General features: G+C 34.9%; 1 protein-coding gene and 1 non-coding gene across 22 annotated transcripts in view; both read right to left on the bottom strand.

Moving 5' to 3' along the window:
* Window positions 1-524: 524 nt before the first annotated feature.
* Window positions 525-25,070, bottom strand: part of CHL1 (cell adhesion molecule L1 like) — a 221,934-nt gene continuing 197,388 nt past the window's right edge. For 8 of the 21 annotated variants that reach the window (XM_058288742.1, XM_058288736.1, XM_071212167.1 and 5 more), the window contains 5 exons: window positions 23,161-23,340; window positions 19,527-19,688; window positions 18,792-18,923; window positions 17,098-17,170; window positions 525-4,404 (listed from right to left, as the gene is read on the bottom strand). In XM_058288742.1, the coding sequence (XP_058144725.1) occupies window positions 4,188-4,404; window positions 17,098-17,170; window positions 18,792-18,923; window positions 19,527-19,688; window positions 23,161-23,340 (764 nt within the window). In that variant the 3' untranslated portion in view covers window positions 525-4,187. Of the gene's footprint in view, window positions 4,405-17,097; window positions 17,171-18,791; window positions 18,924-19,526; window positions 19,689-21,123; window positions 21,245-23,160; window positions 23,341-25,070 lie in introns of those variants that run through there. The other 13 variants (XM_071212165.1, XM_071212168.1, XM_058288750.1 and 10 more) reach the window with 7 other exon arrangements.
* Window positions 14,714-14,820, bottom strand: LOC111760529 (U6 spliceosomal RNA). Its single transcript, XR_002794188.1, has one exon. It is a non-coding gene; the product is annotated as a U6 spliceosomal RNA (small nuclear RNA).

Here is a 25,070-nt window from a genome sequence, read left to right as displayed (position 1 = left end):
ACCCTGGTCCTGACTTTTAGTTCTCTGTTAGTGATACTCACCAAGTTATTTAACTTCTCTGTGCCTTAATTATACAAAGGAAAAGAGGTTGTTAAATTTGGCAATATATGTAAAGTGCTTAGTACAGATGAAAGACTTTTTAAAGACCACAAATTTTAATAGAATGACTCTTAAGCCAGTTTGGGTGTATATCAAAATTGTCCTCTATCCTTATTTGAAAATAGAGTATTTGACATTTTCTTGTAAATGCTCATTTCTACATTGTTCCAAAAATAACTAGATGCATACAAGTTTATCTTAAATTTATTAAATGGATGAAGCATATTGGCATATTAAGTTTCATAGATGCTGATGGTATTAAATGGTTTATTTCTAAATATAGTCATTTGAACCAAAATATTTACTTATTCTGAAATTATACCTTATTGATTTATACTTCATTTATAGATATTCCAGATCAGGGCAACTGAAGGTTGATATGAAAATTCTCATTTTTTGCATCTGGATAGAACAGAATACAAACATTTTTAGAGTGCATGAAGTTGAACTTTTATTTGGAAAGTAGAATTTCATGTATAATGAAAACATTTCTAAACCATACATATTCATAAGCATAATACAAACACCACCTACAATACAAACACATCTTAATAAAATTCTACTAGGAATATTAATCTAAACAAAATGAAGTAATCAGGTGAATCTGCTCTGCATACCTTTACCCCTTCTGACGATATAACCAAACAATTGAAGATATAAAGCAATATATGCTTTGACTCAACTCTACTTATTTCACTATAGGAACACTAGGAAATATATGACAGATTACAAACCCAATCCCTTTATAATCAATTAAGATTGTTACAAGAATCATATCTAATGACATGTAAACATATTTAGGGTTTCAGTTGGCAATTGTTTTAAATGCTTAGAAAAACACACCACTTCTCATTATTGTTCTCTCTTTAGCTTACCTCTTCCATGAGTATAAAATAGGAACAAAAATATTGATACTTCCAGCATAATTTCATTGTGCTCTACATTTTTATAAACTTGGGTACATCTAAAATATCAGATGCCTTTATACCAATAGAATAAATCCACCAAATTCATTTTCTTATAAATACACATGCAAAATTAGTGAAAAACACTTTTGTATATAGCAAAGACCCTGCTTCATTTTCTTCTGAATATTTTTCAATGGCATGTGCAAATCATACTGCTCATTGAACAGTAGATTTATTTCCTGTAGATTTGTTTTACTATAAAAATATATTTATGTGCTAACAGGAAAAAATGTACTGAGTTCGTGTGGATGAGTGACTTTTAGGTACATGATTAATTATAGGTTTGTTTTATGAAGTTAAAAGGCATCTTAGCTTTTATCACTTTCAAATTTTTCTTCATAAAAAGAAAACCCAGTGACAAAGGTAAGGTAACAGAGATGATCAGTAGTACTTTTTTTTTTTTTTTTTTTGCAGTTTAAGTGAAGGGGTTGAGCAACTTGATTCAGTTTATGTGCAAAATCAGTGCTGGAAACAGGAAGAGAACTTCGATTTCTCCGACCTAGACAGTTCCCTGGGAACTCATCATCACAAACAATCCTTGATATTATATACAATCTATTACATTAAAATAATATTGACAGTAGACTAGAGAAAGGTAGTATAGTCAATTAACAACAATTTTTAAATATTAGCCAGTGCCTGGTCACTCAGTGGGCATGTTGCAAATCAGTGTCCCTTTATAATCATCATTGCACACTGTGGACTCTTATTGAGATTCTGAGGGAAAAGAATGAAATCCATTTTACCATTTGGATTGTTTTTTCATTTAAAGCTTATTCTGATTCACAAAACATGTAAATGATATACTTTGATCATTAAAATCAAGGAAAGTCATGGACCCTATTCCTTTTTTTCACATTGAAGATTCCCAGTAGAAGTCAAATGGTGTTGAGAAAAAGTATGAGTAATAGCATAAAGTAGTCACAAGCCAGTCTTATTTTTCATATCCATAATTTTTGACTATTCAGAAAATATGAGTAGGAATATCCTTCTCTGACAGCTAAAGGAGAACACTGAGGTCTAGGAAGAGCAATTATTTCAGTATTCCAGTGTTAACTTCTAACTTAAAAATTAATAAATTTCTTTTTGGACATTATTTCCAACCCACTTGACTCCTTTAAAACTACCTTTTGGCAGATGACAAAGAGGAAGAAATAGAAGAATAGCAGAACTTAATGTGAAAGTCCCAACCTTTGCCTCATCAGTAGCTGAGCACCCCAAATTTCTCCCAGACAAATCAAAACATGATTCTTCCTTCAGAAAATTTGTGCCTTTAAAATCAGGTGGGGAGAAAGGAACCTCATGTTTACATGGGTGGGCTAAGATTCCCCACTCCCCTTTGGAAATGCTTACTTATTAGTATGATCAAGTCCTGAGCCCATGAAGTACTGTTTTAAATAGGAAATTCATTTCCTTCCTGTGCATTTTGGATGATACATGAGGTTAAAAGGACAATTAGATATTCCATTGGCATTACTGCATTGGTCATTATTAACACCCCTAATTTTGGTCCATAAGAAATATAGCAGGTTCCATAAATTGAAGTCAAGGATTTCACAACAAATGTCCATAATACAGATTTAAAAAATGAAAGTAAAATATGAGTCAACTTCATTTAAACCTGATAAAAACTCCAGGGTAAAGTTAAAATGTTTCCATAAAATGAACACTGCATTTTACTGGTATGTATGAACAGTGCCTTATATTGTTTCTAAACACTTTTCATGTAAATTTTTAAAAGGATTAGTAACCCACAATGCCAGAAAAGAAATCCCCTGAATTTGTACAGACTTTGACAGAAGGAGAATCTAGAAAAAATCCCACCCTAAAGATGTTTAAAATGTGATCAAGGCAAACATATGTATAAGAATTTCTACTGTAAACAGTCTTTGCAGGGACAGGGGTAGGAATACACTCAACAACAAAAACTTGTTTTGAAAAATATGAAAACATTTCCCTCAATATTTATATGTTATTTTATTTTGAAACTGTTGGAAAAAGCAATATAAGAACAAAATCCAAATGTTTTATACAAAGTCTTCGGTTTTGGAACCTCATGATATTGGTTGTAGCTCTGGAAAGATGAAAAATGGTTATCTTACTATATAATCTAGCTGTACAGACATGCCTGTTAACATTCTTTTTCTCACTTCAAAATAAAACACATCCATATTTTAAATTGTGTAAATATTAACATAATATGTACAATGCATTCATGAAATATATGCAAGCATACCATTATATAAACACAGAAAAAAAGGTAAAATCAGTCACTCTAAAAATGGAGATATTAAGTAGGTTTATCACCATTTAGCCATTAGACCCCAGGATGATGGACACCTAGTGCCTGCTCTTTCATGAGATGAACTTCTGACCATCACCTCCTTTGCAGCTGAATTTATTAATAGTTAAAACAAACCAAAATCAGAAAAGAGAGGTCTGTAAAGATTACTAGTAAACTTTTACTAGTAAAAATAAAAATCCATGTTGAAACTGAAAAGTTATAATTCTGTTTAAACATGACCATCTCTGGGCAAATAGTTAGTTGCTCAATAAATACTAGTTACTTGTATACCTAAGACTCTTTGCTACTAAAATTTTAAATAATAAATTTAGACTGTATATATTCAGTGAACTGTTTCCACAAGACATTCGTAGTTCCTTTTTACATTTTAAATAATCAGTTTGCTTTTACCATCTTTTAACCTCTCGTAAAGCAAGGTCACTAAGACAGTTCTCGAAGACTGAGTACAAATGTGCATATAAGGAAAAACCCACAGGGTGGCAAGATCTATGCAAACACTGAATAGTAAAACCAGGCATATATGCAGTATACTGAATGGATACTTTGGGTTCAATTGAGGTGACTCTAAATAGGATTAGTTTTATGTTCTTCATTTTGAGCCCCTGAAAAAACAAAAATATAGGCCTGAAGTACTTGGTATTTTATTCTTTCAAGGCAGTGCTATTTTTTTCTCAACATTTTTATAGGCTATTCAAATTCTGAATGAAGTCTTCCTCCAAAACGTGTCTGTCCCTGTGTAAAAGTTCTTGCCCCTTTATTCAGATAAATATGGAAGGTTGGTGGGAACCATCGATGTTGCTTACATGCGTGGGGGTTTATGCCCGGAGTGGAAATGTTGCTGTAGAACTTCCATTGCTTTCAACAGATCCTTTCTCCTTAGACGCAGCATAAGCACCAATAAATGATCCATCTTCATTGAACAGACCATGATCTCCTTCTCCATATTCAACTAAGCTGTCAGCGCTTTCTGTAGCCTGGATGTCCCTCTTGAGGGACCGAAGGCTTCCTTTGAGAGGTTTTTCATCACTGTCGCTGGAAAGTAGGAAAAGATAGCTCGTATGTTAGATGTACACAAAAGGCAAGACTCATACATGCTGATACGTTTTATAATTTTCAGGACAGTTACATTAGCATAGAAGACAGATAAATTAACCCTAAATGACACGTCTACAAATCTTTTAAAGGCATAAGTGGTTTGTACTGTTCTTTGTAATTGAGGACCACTTTTCGAAGACTCCCAACTTTTCTGTTTATTTGAAATAGAGCTATGGTGGTACATGCAGAGAAATTCAACTCGTTGACTTATTCAGAGAACGGTTTGCTTTTTAAAGATACAGTAGAAAATGGGGGAATGAAACTAAAAGTCAGGAGTCTTCTAGAATTCACCTCTGTTCACTGCTATGTATGTGTTTTTGGACAAGGCATTGTCTTAGTTTTCTTATCTATAAATTCAAATATGTTTTCCAAAAGTACTTTAAACAGTTGTCAGGGACCCCCACTGATCTCTGCCTTGTAGAATTTGGGTAGTTCACCCACCCTGCTCTTTGAATGTGTGCTGAACATAACGACTTGCTTATACAGAATACAACAGCAGTGATTGGATATCACAACCAGATTGTTACGAAAAGACTAAGGCTTCCAATTTGAGTGTTCTCTCTTGTTCTCTTGCTCGCTTACACTGAAGGAAGCCAGCTACCAAGTCATGAGCTGCCCTATAGAAAGGTCCACATGGTAAGGGACTAAGGACAGCCTCTGGCCAACAGCCTGTGAGGAACAGAGGCCATTAATTCAATACCCTCGATAGACTTTAGTGTTGCCCCAAACCATAAGAGCGGAGTAGGAATTCGATCCATGAGCCATTAGATGAGACTTCAGCCCTGACTAAAATCCTACTGCAACCGCATGAAGTCCTCGACCCAGAAGAAACCAGCTAAACCATGCCCCGATTCCTGACCCACAAGAATGGTGAAATAAAATGTTTATTGTTTTAAGGTGGTATGACTTGGGGTAATATGTTCTGATGCAATTGATAGTGAATTCAACAGTGATGGGCACAAAAGTTAGAGTTCAAACTTTCTCTTTTTTTCTTTCTCTTTCTCAACTTCTCTTCCTTTGTCTTTTTTTTTCTTTTCCTTTAATTCTCCTTATTCTGAGTAAAGTGATTTATCAAGAAATATAAAAAGTAGTTATTATCAAGTAAAGAAAAATAAGCATAGAGCAGAGTGGAGCCTACAATGACACTCAATTGTCTATCATTTTGCCCAGTGCAGCTAATCACAATACTCCATATCTTTGATTATAGTGAGAGGTGGACCAGTCAAGCCTGCATTCAATACCCAGAGCTGCCATAACACATGACCACAAATTTGGCAGCTCAAGTCAGCAGATACTTATTCTCTCACAATTTGGGAGGTCAGAAGTCCAAAATCAATCAAAGCTCTCTCCAAAGGCCCTAAGCCTTCCTTGCCTCTGGCGGCTTCTGTTGGCTCCTATTTCTTAACTCCAGTCTCTGTCCCAGTCTTCACCAGGCTACCTCCTCTGTGTTCCAAATCTCCCTCTGCCTTTTTTCTTTTTATAAAATAAGGACACTTACTGTATTTAGGGCCTACCTGGATAATTCAGGGTGATCTCGTCCTTTTTTAAAAATCAATTTTATTGAAACATAGTAACAAAAACAAAATCCATCCAAAGTGTACAATCAGTGGTATTTGGTATAATCACAGAGTTGTGCATTCACCACTTCAATCAATATTAATGTCTTTTCATTACTCCAATAATAGTAATAAACAGAAAACAAAAAATAATCACCTCTCAATCTCTCTATCATTCCCCAAAAATATGTAGCTGCTATTCTGTTTCCATCTAATTTATTTGTGTTTATATTTTGTATAGATGGAGTCAAACAATATGTTGTACCTTTTGTCTAGTTTCTTTCACTTAGTATATTTCCTTTTTTTCCCCTTAACCCTTAAGGGAAGGGATTAATATGTTATTATGCACTACTGTCCATAGTTTGCACTGGGTGTATTTTTGAGTGATATAAACATAACGTTAACATACATCTGTTCTGTTTTAAAGAAAAAGTCTTATATGCAATATTATCCATACTCATATTTCACATAAGGTTTCACTATGCTATATAGTACCATGTTATTATTTTTAGCTTTTCTTCTCGTAATATACAGGACCGTGGATTTTCCCTTTCAGCCACTATCATACCACTGCTGGCTACAAACACTATGATGTGCTTTTACTAATTCTGTACAGATTAACCCTTAGCTTATCAATCTCTAACCTCATTCTATTTTTTGGTGACTTATATTCTAGTTATTAATTCCATGAGTTTACATAGTATATTTCATAATAGTTGCAATCATACAGTATTTATCCTTTTGTGTCTGGCTTGCTTCACTCAACATAAGATCCTCCAGATTCATTCATGTTGTCATATGCATTACAACTTCATTTCTTCTTAGAGTTTAATATTTCATCATATGTACACACCACAATTTGTTTATCCATTCGTCAGTTGATAGACACCTGAGTTGTTTCCATCTTTTGGCAATTGTTAATAATTCTGCTATTAATATCAGAGTGCAGATGTCTGTCCATGTCTCTGCTGTCAGTTCTGGGCATATACTTAGTAGTGGTATTGACAGATCACATGGCAAATCTATATTCAACTTCCTCAGGAGCTGCCAAACATACCTCCACAGTAGCTGTGCCATTCTACATTGCCATCACCAATGAACAAATGCTCCTATCTCTTCACATCCTCTCCAACATGTGTAGTTTTTCAACTATTTAATAATGGCCATTCTAATAGGTTTGAAGTGGTATCTCATTGTATCATTGATTTGCATTTCTCTGATCACTAGTGATGTTTTTTGGTTTTTTTTTTGCCATTTGTATTTCGTCTTTGGACAGATGTCTATCAAGTCTTTTGCCCATTTTTTAATTGGGTCATTTGTATTTTTATTGTGAGTGCAGATTTCATTATATATCATGGAAATTATACCCTTATCAGATATGTGATATCCAAATATTTTCTCCCTTTGAGTTGGCTGTTATCTCATCCTTTTGACAAAGTCCTTTGAAGTGCAAAAGTATTTAATTTTGTGGAGGTCCCACCTACCTATTTTTTTTTTTTTTTCATTCCTCAAACTTTGGGTATAAGATTTAAGAGACAGCCCCCTCCCCCCCAACCTACTACAAGATCTTGAAGATGTATCCCCACATTATCTTCTAGTAGTTCTATGATCCTGGCTTTTATTTTTAGGTCTTTGTTCTATTTTGAGTTGATTGTTTTCTTATACATGGAATGAGATAGGAGTCAGTCCTCTTTCATTCCTTTGATTATGGATATCCAAATCTCCTAGCACCATTTCTGGAAGAGACTGTTTTGGCCCAGCTGGGTGGGCTTGACAGTCTTGTCAAAAATCGCTTGACCATAAATGTGAGGATCTGTTTCTGAACTCTTAGTTCAATTCCATTGCTCAATATTTCTATCTTTATATCAATACCCTGCTTTTTTGACAACTGTAGCTTTGTAATATACTTGAAATTTAGGAAGTGTGAGTCCTCCAACTTCACCATAAGAATGTATTTGGCTATTTGGGACTCCTTTCCCTTCCAAATAAATTTGGTAATTGCCTTTTCTACTTTTGTAAAGTAGGCTGTGGAATTTTGATTGGTATTGCATTGAATCAATAAATCGATTTGGGTAATATTGACATCTTCTCAATACTTAGTCTTCTAATCCATGAATAGGGAATATCTTTCCATTTGTTTAGGTCTTCTTTGATTTCTTTTAGCAGTGTTTTGTTGTTTTTTGAATTCAGGTCTTTTACATCTTTATTTAGATTGATTCCTAGGTATTTGAGTCTTTTGTTTATATTGTAAATGGAATTTTTCCCGATTTCCTCCTCAGATTGTTCAATACTAGTGTATAGAAACAATACTGATTTTTGCATATTGCGCTTGTATCCTGCCACTTTGCCGAACTCATTTATAAGCTCACATAGCTTTGTTGTAGATATTTTGGAATTTTCTAAATATAGAATCATGTCATCTGTGAATAGTGTTTTACTTCCTCTTTATTTGGATGCCTTTTTATTCTCTCTTGTCTAATTGCTCTAGCTAGAACTTCTAGCACAATATTGAATGATAGTGCTGACAGTGGGCATCCTTGTCTTGTTCTGATCTTAGAGGGAAAGGTTTAAATGTTTCCCGAGTACAATGCTGGCTGTGGGTTTTTCATATATGCCCTTTGTCATATCAAGGAACTTTCCTTCTATTCCTCTTTCAAAGTGATTTTATCAAGAAAGCATGCTGGATTTTGTCAAATGCCTTTTCTTCATAGATCAAGATGATTATGCATTTTTTCCCTTTGTTAATATTTTATATTAACTGATTTTCTTGTGTTGAACCACCCTTGCATATCAGATCTAAATCCCACTTGGTTGTGGTGTAGAATTCTTTTGATGTGCTGCTGGATTCAATATGCAAGTATTTTGTTAAGAATTTTTGTATCTATGTACTTTTCTTTTCTTGTAGTATCTGTAATTTTCCTGTAGTATCTTTACCGAGCTTTGATATTAGGGTGATGTTGGCTTGATAATATGTGTTGGATAATTTTCCCTTCTTTTTAATTTTTTGAAAAAGTTTAAACAGGATTGGTATTAATGTTTGGTAGAAATCACTTGTGATGTCAATCTAGCCCTGAACTTCTCTTTGCTGGGAGATTTTTGATGACTAATTTAGTCTCTTTACTGGTAATTGATTTGTGATTCTGTATTTCTTGTAGAGTCAACGTAGGTTGTTTGTGCATTTTTAGGAATTTGCCCATTTCATCTATACTGTCTAATTTATTGGCATACAGTTTTTCATAATATCCTCTTATGATCTTTTTTATTTCTGTGGGGTCAGTCATAAATTCACCTTTTCATTTTTTATTTTGTTTGCATCTTCTCTCTTTTTGTCTTTGTTGGTTTTGCTAAACCTTTGACAATTTTATTATCTTCTCAAAGAACCAGCTTCGGTTTTGTTGATTTCACTTGTGTTTTTTTTTTTCCAATTTATTTATTTCCACTCTAATCTTTGTTATTTTTCTTTCTGCTTACTCTGGGATTGGTTTGGTATTCTTTTTCTAGTTCCTTCAGTTGTTCCATTAGACCTTAGATTTTAACTCTTCTTTTTTAATATAGGACTTTAGTGCTATTATTAATTTCCCTCTCTGCACTATCTTCACTGTATTCTATAAGTTTTGATAAGTTGTGCTCTTGTTTTCATTTGTCTTGAGATATCAGCTAATTTCTATTGTAGTTTCTTTTTTGACTCACTTTTTAGGAGTATGTTGTTTATCCTCCATATTTTTGTGAATTTTCCCCTTCCCACCTATTAGTGATTTCCAGTTTCATTCCCTTATGATCAGATAAACATTTTTTTATAATTTCAATCTTCTTAAATTTATTAAGAGCTGTGTTGTATCCCAACATGTAGCCTATCCTGGAGAAAGATCCATGAGCACTTGAGAGGAATGTATAACTGCTGATGTAGGGTGCAATGTTCTGCATGTCTGTCAGGTCTAGTTCATTTATCATATTATTCAAGTTCTTTGTTTCCTTGTTGATCCTCTGGCTAGTTGTATCTATTGCTGTGAGTGGTATGTTGAAGTCTCCAACTATTACTTTAGAGACATCTATTTTTCCTTTCAGTTTTGCCAGTTTACCTCAGATATTTTGGAGTGAGTGCCCTGGTTAGGTACATAGATACTTATGACTGTTACTTCTTCTTGGTGGATTACCCCTTTTATTAATATATAATGGCCATATAATGGCCTTCTGCATCTCCTATCACTTTTTTTGCATTTAAAGTTTGCTTTGTCCAATATTAGTATAGCTACCCTGCTCTTTTTCATTGCTCTTTGCATGGAATATCTTTTTCCAACCTTTCACTTTTAATCTCATTTGGGTCTAAGGTGAGTCTCCTACAGACAGCATATGGATGGCACATCTTTTCTTACCCATTCTGTCAGCCTATGTCTTTTTGATGTGAATATACACACACACACACACACTTTTTATTTTTTTAAGGTAGATTACATAAATGTTATATGAAAAGTATAGGGGATTCCCATATGCCCTGCATCCTACCCCTCCCACATTTTCCCACATTAACAACATACTTTATTACAGTGGAACATTTGTTACAATTGATGAACATATTTTGGAGCATTGCCACTATCAGCCTATGCATTTTGATTGGGGTATTTAATCCATTAACATTCAAAATTATTACTATAAAGGCATTACTTCAACCATTTTGTCCTAGGCTTTTCATGTCTTATTTTCATCTTTTTACTCTTTTGGCTACCTTTTCTTACAGTCTTCACTTCTACACTTTCCTTCAAGCCTCTCCCTCTTGTCTTTTCTTTTCCAGTGCTGCAGAATATTTCCTGCAGAGCTGGAGTCATATTTCCCAACTCCCATAGTTTCCATTTGTGAATATTTTGAACTCACCATCATATTTGAAGGACGGTTTTGCCAGATATAGAATTCTTGGCTGGCAGTTTTTCTCTTTCAGCAAGTTTATTATATCATATCACTGTCTTCTCCCATGGTTTCTGAAGAGAAATCTGCACTAAGTCTTATTGGACGTCCCTAGTATGTGATGTTTCACTTTTCCCTTGCTGCTTTCAGAATTTTCTCTTTGGCATTTGGCATTCTGAATATTATGTGTCTTGGGGTGGGGCTATTTGGATATATTTGAATTGGAGTATACTGTGCTTCTTGGACATATAGAGAGTTGGGAAATTTTCAGCCATTATTTCCTCAAATACCCTTTCTGCCCCTTTTCCCTTCTCTTTTCCTTCTGGAACTCCCATAATACATACGTTGGTATACTTTGTGATATCATTCAAATACCTGGTGCCCTGCTCAATTTTTTCCATTATTTTCTCTTTTCAATTTCAGTTGTTCTTTCCTCCACATTGTTGATTTTTTCTTCCATGATTTCAAATCTCCTGTTGTGTGCCTCTAATGTACTTTCTCTCTCTCTTATTGTGTCTTTCATTGCCATAAGCTCTGTTATTTTCCTATCTAAGATTTCAGTTTTTCTTTGTACTCACCCACTGTCATCTTAATGTCTTTTATTTCTTTAGCCATGTTGTCTTTCAATTCCATGTTTGGATTTAGGAGATTTGTATGAAAAGCATTGATTAGCTGTTTTAAGTCCTGTGTCTCTTTAGGAGCTTTGATTTTTTCCTTTGCCTGATTCAAACCTTCCTTTTTCTTAGTATGGCTTGTAATTTTTTGCTGATGTCTAGGCATTTGAAGATGATGCTGAATTTTCTGATGGTCAGTTTCTCTCTCTTGCCTAGGGATTTACTCTTAAATAGCTGTGTGTGAACACTATCCTTTGACTCGTGGGCCAACTTGTTCTAGATATTTAGGATTATTCCTGTTTAACTGCTCAACCCAGGGCTATGGACCCATAATGGGGTGCAGGCCAGTTTCCAAGGGCCTTGGATAGTGGGGAGTAAAGGTACCCTATTGCCTCTTATTTATGTTTCCCTTCTTTTGTGCATTTTTCCCGTCTGCCAGCAGATAGTGCTTTTTGACAGACCTCAGGTGCTAGAGCGGAATATATTGTGCAGAAGCAATGTCCTCATGGCTGGCCAAAACACATTTTCTCAGAAGCTATTCTCCCTTGGCTGTCCATCCCTCCCTCCCTCCCTCCCTCTGCTTCTCAGCAATCAGCCCAGCATAGTAGGGAAGGTGTTTGAAAAGGCAAATTATCTGTAGCTCCCTGCTGCCTTTCAGTGCAAACAATAAGGCTTGTCCCACCCAACCTGGAAGTGTGAAACCCATCCAATGCAGCAAACCAAGTTCACTGGCCAAAACCTGAATTTACTGTAGGCTATGTCCCTCCCTTCCCCCTTTTGTGGGGAAGAGGAACCCTGCAATTCTGTCAGTCTGCAGCCACTGCAGTGCCCAGTCACTGTAGTCCACAGATTGCTGTTTGCTCTGAGGATGGGGGAATGGGTGCCAATGCTGCTTCTGCAGCTTTACACCCAGGATTTTTCAGCCAGCTGAAACTCCTGCCAACTGATCCTTTCTCTTCTCAGTGGTTTCTCACCTTCCTCTGGTGTCCTTAGCCCCAAAGCAGCCCTCCAGACAGTCTTCACCTGTCCTCTAACTATTTTTTTCTGGGAGAGAAGTGATCTGATCCCTTGGCCTCTCTAATCTCACATCTTCTTGGAAGTTTTAGTATTCCATAAGATTTGAGAAGTGTGTTCTCATTTCCATTTGTCTCAAGATACTAATTTTTTAGAATTTCTTATTTGACCCACTGATTGTTTAGGAATGTGTTGTTTAGCCTCCACACAGTTGTGAATTTTCCCTTTCCTACCTATTATTGTTTTCCAGATTCATTTCATTATGATTAGGGGATGTACTTTGTATAATTTCAATCTTTTTATATTTATTGACTTGCCTTGTGACCCAACATGTGGTCTATACTGGAGAAAAATTCATGAACACTTGAGAAGAATGTATAACCTGCTGATTTGGGATGGAATGTTCTGTAGTTCTGTATATGTCTGTTAGATCTAGCTCATTTATCATATTGCTCAAGTTCTCTGATTCCTTGTTGATTCTGTATAGTTGTTCTGTCTATTGATGTCAGTGGTTTGTTGAAGTCTCCAATTATTATTGTAGAGATGTTTCTTCTCCCTTTAGTTTTGCAAGACTTTGCCTCAAATTTTGGTTCACCCTGGTTAAGTACATAGATATTTATGACTGTTACTCTTTCCTGGTGGATTGTCCCTTTTATTAATATATAATGGCCTTCTGCATCTCTTATCACTTTTTTTGTATTTGAAGTCTGATTTTTCCAATATTAGTATAGCTACCCTTGCTCCTCTTCAGTTATTATCTGTATGGAATATCTTTTTCTATCCTTTCACTTTCAACCAATTTGTATCCCTGGATCTAAGGTGAATCTCTTGTATACAGCATATGGATAGCTCATGTGTTTTTATCCATTCTGTCAGACTATATCTTTTCATTGGGGAATTCAATCCATTCACATTCAAAGACATTATTATAAATGTATTATTTTCTTCCAGCATTTTGTTCCTTGGCTTTCATGTCTTGTCTTATTTTTGTCTGTCATTTTACCCTTTTGGTTATCCTGTAGGAATCATTTTAGTGCTTCCTGCAGAGCCAGATTCTTCCTTATGAATTCTCTTAGTTTCTGTTTGTGAATATTTTAAACTTCATATTTAAAGGATAATTTTGCTGGATAAAGATTCTGGGTTGGAAATTTTTCTCTTTCAGCATCCTGATTATATCATACTGTCTTCTCACCTCCATGGTTTCTGATGTGAAGTCCACACTAAGTCTTATTGGGCATCTCTTATATGTGATGGTTTGTTTCTCCCTTGCTGCTCTCAGAATTTTGTCTTTGGCATTTGATATCCTGAGTAGTATGTGTCTTGGAGTAGGTCTATTCAGATTTATTCTGATTGGGGCATGCTGTGCTTCTTGCACATGTAAATTCATTTTTTCAAGTGAGTTGTGGAATTTTCAGACATTATTTCCTTAAATACTCTGTCTTCCCTCTCTCCTCTTCTTCTGGAAATCCCATGACATATATGTTGTACTTTCTCTTATCATTCTACTCCCTGATTCTTGCTCAATTTTTCCCATTCTTTTCTCTCTCTGTGCTTTTCTGTCTTCTGCATCACTTTGATTCCTTCTATGATTTTGAGTCTGCTGTTTCAAGTCTCTAATGTATTTTTTTTAAAGACTTTTCATTTATTCTCCATCCCCTCCCCTCTTGCTTCACACTGTGCCTGTTCATCCTCTCTTTAGGAGGCACCAGGAACCAAACTGGGACCTCCCACATGGGAGAGAGGCACTCAGTCACTTGAGCCACCTCAGATCCCTGTGTTTTTGTGTCTCTCATTTTTCTTTCCTCTCTGTGTTTCCTTGCTGCATCAGCTTGCAGCGCCTGCCACTGTCCTGCCTGTCCTTTCAAGGATGCACCAGGAACTAAACCTGGGACCTCCCACATGTGTGGGATGTATTTTTTTTAACTGTTTTTGAACTTTATTATTTTTTTTAATTTTTTAAATTCATTTTTAAAAAATATTACAGTCAAAAAATATGAGGTCCCATTCAACCCCACCGCCCCCACCCCACCACTCCCCCCACAGCAACACTCTCTCCCATCATCATGACACATCCATTGCATTTGGTAAGTATATCTCTGGGCATCGCTGCACCTCATGGTCAATGGTCCACCTCATAGCCCATACTCTCCCACGTTCCATCCAAAAAACATGGAACGCTTCACGAATTTGCATGTCATCCTTGCGCAGGGGCCATGCTAATCTTCTGTGTATCATTCCGATTTTAGTATATGTGCTGCCGAAGCGAGCACCCTCTAATGTATTTTTAATCTCATGTACTGTGTCTTTCACTCCCATAAGCTCTCAAATTCTTTGTTTGCACCCAGTGTCTTCTTGACGTCCTTTATCTCTTTAGTTGTATTGTCTTTCAACTCACTGATTTGATTTAGGAGATTGTGTCAACCTCATTGTTTAATTGTCTCAAATTTTGTTTCTCATCTGGGGCTTTGATATAGTCCTTTGCTTGAGCTGTAGCTTCCCTTTCTTAGTATGCCTTGTAATTTTTCACTAATGGCTGAATTCACCATAATCAGATGGTGAGTTTACTCTAATGCTCAATTTCTCTCTCTTGTGTAGAGATTTAGTGACAGGAGGCTATGTGTTACTGTTTTTTGATGCTGGGTTCAACCTATTCTAGATTTTTAGGATTGTCCCTGTTTAGTTGCTCAGATCCAGGCCATGGATCCAGTAATGGACTACAGAGCAGCTTCCAAGGGCCTTGGAGGGAGGTTGTAAAGGCCTGAAAAAGCCTATTTATTCACTTTTATTTACCTTGCATGTACTTCCTTGGTCAGCCAGCAGATAGCACATTTTGGCAGACCTCTTAGCTCAAACCCTGGTTGGAGTGTGTTCACTGTAACCCCAACCAGAGCAGTGTGACAGAGGATCCTGTCTCATGGCTAGTCAGAGCCTCACAAATCAAGTTTTCTTAGAAGCTGTTCTCCCTTTGCTGGCAGACTCTCCTTTTTTCTGGGTAGGAAATAATTCCACTCCTCTCTGTGTCCTCAAACACCAATCCTGGTCAGTAGGGAAGGGTATTTGAGAGGGTTGGATCTCTTTAGACTCCTGTTGGCTCCCAGGACAAACAGTGGTGAGGCCCCACCCAGCCTGGAAGGGCTCATGGGACACAACAGACCAATTTTCTCAGCAAAAAAAGCAGAATCAGCCTTGGGCTGCATTCCATTTTTTCCCCTTTCCTGAGGAAGTGAACCCCTGCAGTTCTTTCTGCCTGTAGCCATCACGGCCAGAAGCTGGAAGACTTACAGCTGTCTGCCCTGAGTATTGGTGTGAGGGATGGGTGCTGCAGTTTTTACTGTCAAGACTTTCTGTTCTTTTTCTTTGCCCCTTTCTCTTTTGAGTGGTATCCAGCCTTCTCCTGGTATCCTAAGCCCTAGAACTTTTTTTTAAAGGCAGTTTCTGCCTGTCTTCTAGCTCTTTTTCTAGAAAAGAAGTATTCCCTGTGTCTCTAATCCTTCTCAGAAGTCTCAGAATGATGGCATCTTGAGATTCTTAATTACACCCTCAAAGATCCTTTTTCTGAAAAAGTCACATTCACAGATTCCAGTTGGGTATATCTCTAGATGGCCAACATGTTACCCACTATGAGAGTCAATCAGCTTCTTTTTAAATATGATTCTGGTTTCATATGTGCTGAAGACCTTATAAGCTTGAAACTTGCCATAATTCTCATACAGAGGACTTGATTAAAGATGTCAAACAAGAAGAACTAAGGAACAGAGAGTCATGGAGAGAAGAAGATGGGAGGGATAAAGCAATAAGAAGTTTTGATACTTTCTCAAGAATTTCCAACCTTTTTGATATTTCTTAAAAGTATGGCACTTTTATATCCCCCTGCATTGCTAATGCTCTGCCACTGGTTAACAGTAGCACAAATTTTCTTTTCTTACCTGTGAAGATCTCATCTTTAAGGCACAACTTGTCTTTTGGGGGTAATCCCTTTCTAGAATCCTTCCTGGGCAGAAATAGTTGTGCATTTTTTTGTTTTCTTATTCTATTTAAATAATTAGACCTATTCACATATATAAATTTTCTCCTCTGCAGACAGGTGCAGTTTGAGGACAGGGTCTGCAACTTATTCATCACTGTACGTGTATAGGGTAGGTATACACAATACATGTCTGTGGATATAAATGGAATATAACCTGATTCATAATGGCCATGCTGAAGACCAGCTTCAAGTTATTTTAGCCACCCCAAATAGGCATTCAATAGAAATAAGCAGCCTTTCATTTCACACACAACTTAAAGAATAGTCTCCTAGCACATACTCCTACCTAGATTGCAGTTTTTAAGCCCATCCTCACCCCTACCCCAACACCCTCTCCCTGAACATACAGAAATTCTGTTGCTTCTATTCCAATTATGTCCTACTTCAAATTATTCTTTATAGGGGTATTACACCATAGTCCTGTCTTCTTTATTTTAAGAATAAATAATTTTTTGACCATTTTCGTTTGTAACTTGATGAATGTGTTTTGATATATTTTAAAATGGAACATTACGTTTACCTGTATTCACCAAAAGTTTCATCCTTTACTGATTGGACTTCTGGATCTGGATGCAAATCTTCCTTTTCTTTCACTAAAAAAATAGAGGGAAGAATACAACAGACTTTTTAAAATACATTTAGCAGTGCTATTAGTAAGAATACCATGGCTCAATTTTTTTTGAAACCTGCAAGGAAAGTTTTCTTGTGGTTGTATCTGTACTATATCAGTTACCTCTTTGTTTAAACCGAAGAGAAAGGGGTTTTCTGGGGTCTACTTAGTTTTTGTCAGAGCTTCAGCATATTGCAGATCATCCTATGGCTACTCAATATTATGTGGGCAACAAATCTTATTGGGAGAGATACACTTAGTTATTGTCTCTTAATGAAGGCCAAATTACTAAATATTTATTTTACCATCTAAAACTTTGTGATGATATCATAAGCTCAGATCAGAGCTATATATTAAATTAAAGTAAATAAAAAGCTGACTGGTAATTTCTCTCCACTTTCTTACTCAAAATTACCTCAGTAATTAGAATATTCAGGTCCATAGTAACATTTTAAAATTTGATTTATTCTAAGTATTGGTAGAGAAGTTAAGAAGCACTTTCTTCCTTTTACCAGGAAAATGCAGATAAAAATCTTTGTTAGGGCACTTTACATTACTGCCAAACACCTAGGAGATTCTGTTTTACTACAACATAAAATGCCAATTGTTTTCTCCTTTTAAGAGTATGATTTGTGGAAGCTTTTGGTAGAATTTGGATAGGACCATGCTTTACCAATGATAATTTGTTCAGGATACTCTAAAGGGAATGTTTTCTTAAGGTTTTCAATTAATTACTGAAAATGTCCATTAGTCATTGAAATCCTAATTCATAATAATTCAGTCTTCATGGGAAAAAACAATATGTAAAACTGAAAAAAATGATCCATGTGGTTTTATAAAAAATTTAGGAATGATGCTGTTGGGTTTCTGAGATATACTTGCTGAATGAATCAATAAGAACTTGTCACTAATCTGAACATCATTAGACCAAAAGCAGTGGGATCTAAATCTTTCAGCCTATGAAAAAAAGTATCATGATGAATAAGCAATAATAATAATAGCAATACAATATGGATATCTAAAAAGACAAAACAAATTTGAATATATTAAAATAAAGGCAATTATATCACCAGCAGTATGTTTTTAATTTGTATTCTACATACTATTCATTCAAGAGGCAGTATATCCATATATTTGTCATGGTAACAGGAAATGTATTCCCAGCAAGGGTTAACTGTAAGATAGTTGGCTAGTGGAGTCAGCACTCTTAGAACTTCCTAATTGGTCATGTAAGTCTTACAGGCATTCTATAGATGGCCCCTTTCTTCCTAAGACATTGAAACATGTCTGATTTAGAAACCTGTTTTAACCTCTGGTATTTTACAGATAGAAAGGATGTTTGAAAGTATTATAAGATGTATTAGTACCTATTTTAAGTATTAGAAACTAGAAAACAAGTAACCACTCAGAGATAATATTCTAGACTGTACATATTTCCTTTGATTCCATATTTAAGAATATTTCCCCCTCAGTACACTCTATATCTAACTTGTTAACATAAAGTGGACTTAAATGTGTAATTAAAAATTAATAATATCTCTGAAGAATGCTATTCAGAAAATGCTATTCAATGAATTGAAAATCACACTAAGAAACAACTTTACCTGAGTACTTTCCACCTTTGTTTCTCTTCACAAAGCAAATAGTTAACAATATTAGTGTAAGAAGAGCAATTGCGCACATCAATCCAATAAACCAGCCTTGAGTAGAGATGTCATCATATAAACCAGCATATTCTGTTGTACAAAGAGAAGTCACACCATTGAATGCTACAAACAGATTCTGGGACTATGCACCAGGAAAAGCAGGCATATTTTTAAACATAGAAAATTAGCATCAATTTTAATTTTCCTTTAAGCAACCCCAAAAGGAATGCAATTTGAGGAACTTTACATTGGAGGAATACTGATAAATCATTCCTTCATTATTTAGATAGGGTCTTTTCAAGTTGCATTTGATTCTGAGGATGAAAACCGAAGAAGGACAGTGGATGAGATTAAGTTAAGTAGCAGAAAGCAAGCAAAAGCAGAAGCTGCCTTAGTTATATGCAGATTGCCAGAGGGATTCTGTGGTTTTGTTTTTCTTTTTAGTTTTTGTTATTAATATAAGTTAATTAGCAGGGGTATCTTCAAACAACTATTCTGATAAAAACAATAAGGGAAAATTTTTCATTTTGCTGTTTCCAAAATGCTACGCTAAAACAAATTGAAACTATGGCTTTTATAGCTACTGCACTCTATATTTTTTATCTTTAAAAGAAGGAAATATGTAAAATTAAATCATCTACAAAATACAAGAATTTTGTCTCAGGCTGCCCCAAATATAATCTTATTTCTCACCTCTCCCTCTTGTCTCAATTACATCTTCAAAAATGCTATTGTTATCAACCCAATTCTTAGTCAATAGGCGAACTATATGTTCAGCTCCCGGCTCAAATACCTCTACTGGGTGAATCTTTTGAGTAAGATTTACTCCTTCTGGTATCTTCCCGATACTTTTACCTACGAAACGTACACAGTTAAATCATAGGTATTGTAATCATTGAAAAATAGGACATGGAAAGTAAAAAATGTTATTTCAGATGAATAAGAAAGCCACTTGTAGCTTTTATTTTCAGGTTGTTCTTGGATTTTCAAGAGATTGAGAGAACTGTCACATTTCCCGACGTCTTTTTGTGAAATGCTGAAAATGAGTAAATGAATTGAACCCAATTCCTGCCTTTAAGATGAATATATCTGTTAACAAAATGATACTATAAATCTGCCTTGACACTTGGATGGCTCAAAACCAAACACCGATTTTTTTTTTTAATTTGTATGATGTCATTTTATGCAATTTGGATTTTCACAAACAGTGGGAACAAAACACTGTATGGTCATTTTGGCCTATAATTGACAATGTGACATTATGATCCTAATTAACTTATATTCTTTTTGTTTTGTTGTCCTCAATAAGTAAAATGAAGTAGCATCATAACATGGTCGTATATTAAATACTTGAAATTTGTAGAAACTTAAACTATATAAAGTGCAGGTTTATAGGCACATGTAAATGAAATAGTTTCACTGGAATTTTCAAAGTGGTGTGAGAAATGAACACTTTCCAAAAAAGAAATATCAATATAGTAGAATATCAGAGTAGCAGCTATAAATTTAGTCAACTTTAATTAAAGCATACATTTAATTTCTGGTCTTGCAACAATATCTAAAATGTTTTTGTACTTCCTCAATAGTTTTCCTTCACATTAACTTAAAAATGCTGGCAATTCGTATGTGAAAATAAAATATTTCTTTCCAAGATTATAACAATCTATGAAACTGTTTAAAATTTGATTTTTCACCACAGAATAAAAATTGATTATATAATTACTGAATCACAAAATCCTTCATTAAAGTATGGTACCATAGGAGAAATGAGGTCAGAGTTATATTGTTTGAGCAAAGCCTTTAAGATTGAGTACAATTGAGATAGAAAAGCAATTAACCGTGACCTTTAAAAACAGAAATATTAGTATACATTAAGTAGTATACATTAGTACACATTAAGCAAACTTTTAAAAATATAGAGCAAAGCAAGTGTTTTATTCAAACTACTAATGACACAAAAAAGACTATTTCTGATTGACTCCTTTTCCCCCTTCTTAAATTATAGAATGTATGCCACCTAAAAATGGGAGTGACAACTAGAAAATAACCAGAAAAAAAATGCTTATCTATCAAATCCTGTTCTCTGAATAAATGCCAGATAACTTTAAATCAGTTATCTAGGCTGAGCAATGAGACGAAAGATAGAAATAATAGATTTCGACATGCACAAATTCATCATTTTTAGAGTGTTAATATCAAGATGTATTTTCCTCAGTGGAAACATATATATTATATAAAAATATATTAAATATATAAATAATATATGCTCTTTTCAAAGATCACATTTAGATGCACTGGGAAAAGAAATTACAGTTTCTTTCCTATAAATATGGGCAAGATATATCTATAGAAGAGAAATCAGTATCAACTGGGAAAAGGGGCAGTAGATGGAATACTGAAAACGCAGATTCCTGAAAGAGAGCACAAACACACCCGTAAGAAACATTTTCAATTCACCAACACCTAAGACAGTGAAGAAATTCACTTTAAGACACTCAAGCCATTATATCTTTAGTTTATCAAAAGGATACAGTATCAGTTATAAAATAAGACAAATAGAATTTTCCATCCTCTAAAAACAATGAGCATGAATGCAACCAAGCCCAAATTTTATAATATTATACTAGAAAATGTAATTATTATAAGTAAATTTTGTGAATCTCTTACTCTTATGTGTGTAAAATGGCAAAAATAGGACTAGCATTTTTCATACGTATTATGATCAAGATTTTATCTATAGCAACCACCTCCATGCCTTAAGCCAGGGGCTCTAAACCAGAGGTCCACAGATCCCCAAGGGGTCTGTGGAAAGATTTCAGGGGGTTCATGAGCTTAAATCTTTCTCTGACTTCTAACTGAAATATAGCATTTCCTTCACATATGAATGCATGCAATAAATAAATTACAGTAGTATTCATTTCACCTGACTGGCAAAGGGCCCATGGAACAAAAAAAGTTGTGAACTCCTGCCTTAAACTGTATTTGTAAAAATATAGAATTTGTATATTTAGACTACTAATACTCTGATTTGCCTTTTTATAAAAATTTCATGCAAATTCTGAACTCTTGAGAAACAACGTTCTCTTAGTTACTAAACATTTTTAAATCATCATCATTAAATCTCCCTTTTATGATTAGATAAATGAGTTCTTCATTAAACCTGTGTCCAATTAATCCTCAGAAAGATTTCTTAAGTTTTTGTTTTTAGGAGAAGCTATTTAACTATATGTACCTTTCTCATTTAGGGACTTCTGAGAATTCAAGTTAAGAGTATTGAGTAAAATATAAGTGCCTTATTATTTAGACAGAGTATGAACAAAAAGAGGAGAAACAACTAAACTGACAAAAAAATTAGAGCATAACTATTTATGCTCACTTTGATGTACAGGGTTCCAAACACTTGAACATGTTTTAATACAGATCTCTAACACCTGACCCAATTTAATTTTCCTTTTTACTGTGTTCTCCTCTTCCTAGTGTTTCTTCCATTGATTCACTTTTCTCTTATCCACAGTTTTATGGAACAGAGTCCAGAACTGTGCCTGGCAATAATACATGATAATTAATGGTTCTATTTCCCTTCTTCCCTTCCTCTAAGACCGTTCCATGACTGAGCAGCCTGAGCTGTGCATGACTCTCCTTTTTCACTCATTCATGTACATCTGATCCATTTCCCTTTCTTTACTTCCTTTTCATTTTTCTGCTCACCCCGTGTGACAATGACAAGCATAACTAGGACACTGCTAACATCATAACTGCATAAGTAATTTGTGAAGGAAAATGGTTATGAGATTTTTTTAAAAAAGGAACAATTGGACTAGGACAATTTTACAAAGAAATCACAGATTTATGGACTGCTTTCAAGCTATTTTGGTATCAACCACGGGACATTAAAATTTTTATATGAATCAATGAATATATACAAGTCAAGATATGAACTAATATGTACTGAATCAGTGTTGTAATGTCTACTAAGAAAGCTGACAGATATTTTTCTGTATGGAAACATTTCCCCTCCAAAATACTCCTCCCACCCTTGTGGAAAACTTTGACATTCTATCCCTCTATTTTAATTAAGTAAAATGATAGTTCCTGACCTTAAATATGTTAAAGCCATATTTTGATTGCTACAGTGTAGAAATCCATAAATTGAGAAAATGTGAACTTTATAAACAAGATAAATAAATTCTGTATCTAAGAGAATAGGAAACAAAAGGTCAGACAGATTTGGAACACAATCACTTCTAATTTACAGTGATTAGCATGGTGCATTCCTCCCAGGGCAATTGTTTAAAAAGACACAGCATGCTGAAATCTCAGTACTTACTCCCTTCTCCTAAGGTAGAACTCTCCTCGGTGATTGGTTTTCCACAGCCCTTTGAGGTGCAAGCCCTCAAATAGAATTTGTATTTGGTGGTGGCATTGAGGTTTGAGAGATGCCAGCTGGGCTTTGATGGAGTTGTAATGTTGATATCATTTAATTCTCCAATCTCATAGGTGTCATTTACTAAAGAGGTAAACATGAACAACGTCTCAAATTTTGTACACTTTGAGTTACATTGCCTCCACTTATGTAGAGTAATGAACTTATTTAATGCTGTGACATGGATACATTTATTATGGCCACATCATTCACGGGGAAACTGAATTCTAGGAAGAATAAACACCTCTCCAGATCTGGATCCAGTAATTGGCAAAACTGATTCCAGAGCCCTTGTTCCTAATCACATTATGTTCTTTTAATTGACTTGTAGGGCAATAATTTGGACAATGATATTTTTGTGTATTTTTTTGGTTTCTACTTTAATACATGGCACCACATATATAGGATCAATAGATTGATTAAAAAATAAAATAGCTGAGTATTATATAAAGTGTTAGAGATGAGTAAGGTAACTTCTTTCATAAATTCGCAAACTTGCAAGATTTGTACAACAGCACAAAGTACTACATGATTTCTATAAGAATAGCCCAAGTGATGAAATGATCTGTCCAAGGTTGTGCAGCTGTCAGTGTCATGGAAAAGACTAAAACAAATCCTCTCGATACTCAGTCCATGGCACTACACAAGGTAATAACAACAACAAAAATTATTATTGATGTAAAATGCCTTCCTTGGTCTATACAATGAAATTAGCAATAAAAAAATAAAACTAGAGAAGGAAATAAAACTTTCATTGCTTGTGGATTGAGAGCATTCCTGTAAACACCAAAAATCTATTGAATAACTACCACAATAAATATAAGAATTCAGAATATAGAGCTCTCATATATATTAAGACCAACCATTTAGAATATATAACAAAAAAGATAAAATACCTAAAAATGTCTCAATCCCCTAATATTAATAGAGCAAAAAGAATTATACAATTATATAATTGTATAAAAATCTACATGTCAAGCAGTACAATAAGCATTATAAAGTTATATTTCAGTTTCTCCCCTCCATTTTCTAAGAACTTACTTTAAAAATAAATTTCCATCTTCATACAGATCAATATATCTGCAATTCAATTAATGTTCACTCTCTTATTGTTAGGATAAGGATAAAGCATATTCTTATTGAACAAACCAATGTTTTAAAAAACCTTAAACATTTCTTCAATACAGTTTATGTTTATGAAAACCAGTTCATGGAATAGTGTAAGTTTAAGGGCTCAGCATCTAGAATAGGGTTGGCCGGGGTTTGAATTTTTGCTTAGCACTAATTTTTTGCATGACTCTAGGCAAATGTACCCTAGCACAGGCTTAGTACCTGATGCGGATTTCTGCAGACCTTTAACTGATGTCAGAGTTGCATATTAGGGCTGTGTAGAATGGGACTCTGTAGTCCCAGTGTTTCGGTTGTTTAGGCATTCAGGTTCTCAAAACCTAAAATTTCAGTGCAGAGTTGTTCTAGATTTTTCTGATTTCATTCTCCTAATTTCTATTTGAGACAATGGTTACATCTGAAGACTGCCAGAGATGGGAGTCTCTGTGATTCTAAAATGGTGTAATTTCTTCTAACCACACTATTTTCAACCTAATGGTAGAGCAGCCTGTGCGGAGTCTATTCTTGAGTGATGGTGCAAAGACAAACCTTCAGTTATCTAAATGTTGCCTGCGCACACCAGCAGAGGCGTCCATAAACACAGATATATTTAGGGGTTAAGGCTAGAAGCATGCACTAGAAACAGAAGAGTGAAAGTCACATGTGTGATGCCATGTAGTTAAGCTGGCTTTGAAACATCCTTTCAT

The sequence above is a fragment of the Dasypus novemcinctus genome, chromosome 26, assembly GCF_030445035.2.
Source record: "Dasypus novemcinctus isolate mDasNov1 chromosome 26, mDasNov1.1.hap2, whole genome shotgun sequence".
In the NCBI taxonomy this organism is placed as follows: Eukaryota; Metazoa; Chordata; class Mammalia; order Cingulata; family Dasypodidae; genus Dasypus; species Dasypus novemcinctus.
Note: the sequence above shows the minus strand (reverse complement) of the source record. Positions and strands in the feature narration are given on the sequence as shown.